The 5,169-nt window shown below is 37.7% G+C and overlaps 1 protein-coding gene across 1 annotated transcript; it reads left to right on the forward strand.

Moving 5' to 3' along the window:
• Nucleotides 1–3,816: 3,816 nt before the first annotated feature.
• On the forward strand, nt 3,817–4,809 carry LOC129627841 (olfactory receptor 51F2-like). The gene has a single exon (XM_055547318.1). The coding sequence runs from the start codon at nt 3,817–3,819 to the stop codon at nt 4,807–4,809; it is 993 nt and encodes a 330-aa protein (XP_055403293.1).
• The last annotated feature ends 360 nt before the right edge of the window (nt 4,810–5,169 follow it).

The raw sequence follows: 5,169 nt of genomic DNA on the forward strand, positions 1-5,169 counted from the left end.
CATCTTTTAGGATTTGAAATAGCTCAACTGGAATTTCATCACTTCCACTAGCTTTGTTAATAGTGATGCTTCCGAAGGCCCACTTGATTTTGCATTCCAGGATGTCTGGCTCTAGGTTGGTGATCACATCATCATGATTATCTGGGTCATGAAGATCTTTTTTGTATAATTCTTCTGTGTATTCTTGCCATCTCTTTGTAATATCTTCTGCTTCTGTTAGGTCCATACCATTTCTGTCCTTTATTGTGCCCATCTTTGCATGAAATGTTCCCTTGGATCTCTAATTTTCTTGAAGAAATCTCCAGACTTTCCCATTCTATTGTTTTCCTCTATTTCTTCCCATTGATCATTGAGGAAGGCTTTCTTTTCTCTCCTTGCTCTTCTTTGGAACTCTGCATTCAAATGGGTATATCTTTCCTTTTCTCCTTTGCCTTTCACTTCTATTCTTTTCTCAGCTATTTGTAAGGCCTCCTCAGATAATCATTTTGCCTTTTTGCATTTCGTTTTCTTGGGGATGGTCTTGATCACTGCCTCCTGTACAATGTCATAAACCTCTGTCCGTAGTTCTTCAGGCACTCTATGAGATCAAATCCCTTGAATCTATTTGTCACTTCCACTGTATAATCGTAAGGGATTTGATTTAGGTTGTACCTGAATGGTCTAGTGGTTTTCCCTACTTTCTTCAATTTAAGAGCTCTACAACTAGTGGCATTTCTTTGCCTGTGATTCCTCTGATAGGCACATGACTAGCACACAGTGCCTGGCATGTAGTTGGTTTTTCAAACAGGTAATTTTCCTTGAGGTGGATGAAACTGGAGCCTATTATACAGAGTGAAGTAAGCCAGAAAGAAAAACACCAATACAGTATACTAACGCATATATATGGAATTTAGAAAGATGGTAACAATAACCCTGTGTACGAGACAGCAAAAGAGACACTGATGTATAGAACAGTCTTATGGACTCTGTGGGAGAGGGAGAGGGTGGGAAGATTTGGGAGAATAGCATTGAAACATGTAAAATATCATGTATGAAATGAGTTGCCAGTCCAGGTTCGATGCACGATACTGGATGCTTGGGGCTGGTGCACTGGGACGACCCAGAGGGATGGAATGGGGAGGGAGGAGGGAGGAGGGTTCAGGATGGGGAACACATGTATACCTGTGGCGGATTCATTTTGATATTTGGCAAATCTAATACAGTTATGTAAAGTTTAAAAATAAAACAAAATTTAAAAAAAATAAATTAATTAATTAATTAAAAAAAAAAAAGTGTCACTGGGCTCTGTTTAAAGATGAGGTTTTCTGCCTCTCAGTGATGAGGTCCTGACATCTCTCTGGTTTTCTCAGGCACCAAACCTCCATTATTTTGCTTGCTTTGTACTATTAGTGCTGACATAATCTGGTCTTTTGTATTCTCATAACAATTTTTATTATTCATCATGATATGCTGGATATTGAAATTATTTATAAGCAGCAGCATTCACTCTCCCTTAATTATAAACCCTGTAAGAGATGTTTTGTTTGTGCTATATCTTACCTTCTAACACAGCACTGTGCCCAGAGTAGGTGCTCAGGAAATGCCTCTAAGAGTGTAAGGCAAGAGCAAAGAAAAAATATTACGAGCTCATTTTGGCTTGACAGTTTCTGGCTTGGAATACTTCATCTTGACATACATAAAATGTAGAATTATTTCAAGTACTGTTTTTCTTGGAAAGACTTTTGCAAATAGCCCAAACCATTTGTAAACAGAATTGAAGTGATTCCTTTTTTAATAATTTCTCTACTTCCAAGTAACCTCAGAAAGTTGTTAACTTCAAAAACTGAGTCCCAGGTTCTATGAAAAATGATAAGAAATAGGTCAAAGACTTGTGGAAAATGAGATGTGAACCCATTATTATAAATTATCATATAATTCATTTAATAGATTTTTAGTTTATCTTCCTGATCAATACATACTTATTAAATGTAAAAGCTGTTTAAAAAAAAAAGATTTTCAGAAATCACTATAGTTATAATTAATTTCAAAAAGTGCTAATAGAACCTGTTAATCTTTCAAACTTTCACAGTTAATTGTTAAATACATGCCAGTTGCGTGAGACAGTATCTATTGATACTTCATTTTTTAAGTATTTTTTAATTGTTTATGTATTTATTTTTGGCTGCTCTGGGTCTTTCTTGCTGCATGTGATTTCTCTAGTTGCAGCAAGCAGAGGTTACTCTCTAGCAGAGGCATGCATTTCTCATTGCAGTGGTTTCTCTTATTGCAGAGCACTGGCTTGAAGTACCCATGCTTCAGTAGCTGAGGCACATAAACTTATTTGCCCCAAGACATGTGGGATCTTCTCAGACCAGGAATCAAATTTGTGTCCCCTGCATTGGCAGGCAGATTTTTTTTTTAAGCCTGGACCACTAAGGAATCCTGATACTTCAGTTCTATAAAATGATCAAATCCATGGCAGTGCCATGGGAGTAGTATCCAGAAAAAATTTTCCTTTTTAAATAAATATTCCCTTTTTGTTAATTCTAATTTCCCTTATGAAATTTGCTAATATATTCTGACAGTAATTTGATTGGTTCTCTGAGAACAGTCTCATTTTTGTAAACTGGAGAATATGAAGTCATAGTTCACTGATTTGACCAACTCATGTAATTTAACACTCTCTTTTCCTTGAATTTTCCATTAATCAAATTAAAAATTTCCTGTTAAAACTAAGAGATTTATTTAGGAAATTCTTGACCTTGCACTTTGGGTAAAACTGTGTTCTGTAAACTCTTAGGTTCCCTTAAGGAACAGTGATCTTAACATTGGTTACAAGTTCATTGTGGTTCAACCCTCTTTCATACATGCCATTCTAAAAGCTTTGGAATACTATCTCTGTTTTCCCCATACCCGTTCTTCCAATTCATACAGACCTATTTACCCAGGCTGCAATTGTTTATTCAATGAAAAATAAAGTTATGTTCCCCTCCAAAGCAAAGCAGTAAGATTCTATTAGGTGTCTCCTTAGAAGCATGTCTTAACAAAATGGAGAAAAATCTGTTCTTTGTTAATGGAGAAAAGCTAGTCTTTAAAGAAATTGAAGAAATATATTTGAAACTGACAGCATGTTATATCAACCGGGGGCCAGAGGCTTCTGTGGGTAATAAGTCTGTGTTCTAGCTCTCCATCTCTCTAATACAATTCCAGATGCTGTAAGGATCTGGGCAAGGCTCAAATGACAAGGGTCATTTGAAAGGTTAGGTACTATAGTCACCTGCACATGACCGCACTGATGCCTAAGTCATTTATTATCACTTAATACATGTTATTTTGCATTATAAGTATCTCTCAATATTTTCTGGCTTCCCAAATTATCTGTAAGCTTCACTGCTTTCTCTTCTCTTAACCAATGTAATACTGCTCCTCCAAGGCCTCAATCATTTGTCTCTGATGCCAACTATACAGAATATATTCCAAAGAGGATGGAATATGATCAGCCAGTCTTGGGTCAAGTTTCTTTTCTTAGTTCTGCCATCTCTGCCTAGAGGAAAAGATCACATAATATAAACCTTGCTATCAGCAAAATGCTCCAGGGAAGAAAAACCATGAGCAGGAGCAAATACAAAAAAAAAAAAAGTATTTTTAAAGCAGTTGAAATTTAGCAATTATTTTATCAGTTTATATCAGCCATTCATATTTACATGGTATATAGATCTTCATCTCTGGTTAGCTTTTGGTTGAATAAAATTATCTGTAATTGGATTGCCTGTTTAAATGTAAGTTTTTTGGTTTTTCCAGAATTTCATCTTGGAATTCTGTACTTTTTAATTCATCATGTCAAACTTGCAAAATACCACATCCTCTTCCGTCATTTTCCTGCTGACTGGTGTTCCCGGGCTGGAAGCCTTCCACACCTGGATCTCCATTCCCTTCTGCTTTCTCTATGCAACTGCTCTCTCAGGAAACAGCCTGGTTCTCTTTGCCATCGTCACTCAGCCCAGCCTCCATGAGCCCATGTATTATTTCCTCTCCATGCTGTCCACCACTGACCTTGGCTTGTCTGTATCCACTCTGTTCACCATGCTGGGTATATTCTGGTTCAATGCCAGGGAGATCAGCTTTAATGCCTGCTTGTCACAAATGTTCTTTATTAAATTCTTCACTGTCATGGAGTCATCAGTGTTGTTGGCCATGGCTTTTGATCGTTTTGTGGCCATCTCTGACCCCCTCAGGTATGCCATCATTTTGACGGACTCCAGAATAACTCAAATTGGAGTGGCCATTGTCATCAGGGGGACGCTAACGCTCACGCCGATGGTAGCAGTTCTTACGAGACTGTCCTATTGCCACAGCCGCGTGCTCCACCACTCCTACTGTTTCCACCCTGATGTGATGAAGCTCTCGTGCACAGACACCAGGCTCAACAATGCAGTGGGGCTGACTGCCATGATCTCGACTGTTGGTGTGGACTCAATCCTCATTCCCTTTTCTTATGTTTTGATCATTAAGACTATCCTCAGCATTGCATCCCCAGAAGAGAGGAAAAAAGCCTTCAGCACATGTATCTCTCATATTGGGGCTGTTGCCATTTTCTATATCCCATTGATCAGTCTGTCCTTTGTTCACAGATTTGGGAAACGGGCCCCAGCCTTTGTACATACTATGATAGCTAACACCTACCTGCTACTCCCCCCTGTCATGAACCCCATCATCTACAGTGTTAAGACAAAACAGATACGCAGAGCTGTGATAAAAATTCTCCATTCCAAAGACACAAAGAATCATAGAAACAGTCTGTGTCAGGTTGTTTTATCAATTGAAAAGTGAATCTGGTGATCGTTGATGCCAAATATGCAAATATTTAAAATCAAAGATGAAATATATTTAGAAAATCAGCTTGACTGACCCATTTATTTTACAAATGAGGAGATGAGACATTAGAATAGGAGGAACAAACAGCTTTAATGTCTAGAATTTCTCCTCCAATGACTGCTTATTCTAAGCTGTTGTTTATCCTGCCAGTAGTCTGTCTCTTTTTACTTCATCCACTTCTCAGCAGGTAAGATGACACAGTATGAAAAAGTCACTCCTTTTTGAGAAATAGGTAGTATTTCCTAACCGTACTAATAATCTTAACTAATATTTATTATTTCCTTTGACCAGTCATTGTTCTGTTTTTTACACATA

Source organism: Bubalus kerabau, chromosome 15 (assembly GCF_029407905.1).
Source record: "Bubalus kerabau isolate K-KA32 ecotype Philippines breed swamp buffalo chromosome 15, PCC_UOA_SB_1v2, whole genome shotgun sequence".
Taxonomy (NCBI): domain Eukaryota; kingdom Metazoa; phylum Chordata; class Mammalia; order Artiodactyla; family Bovidae; genus Bubalus; species Bubalus kerabau.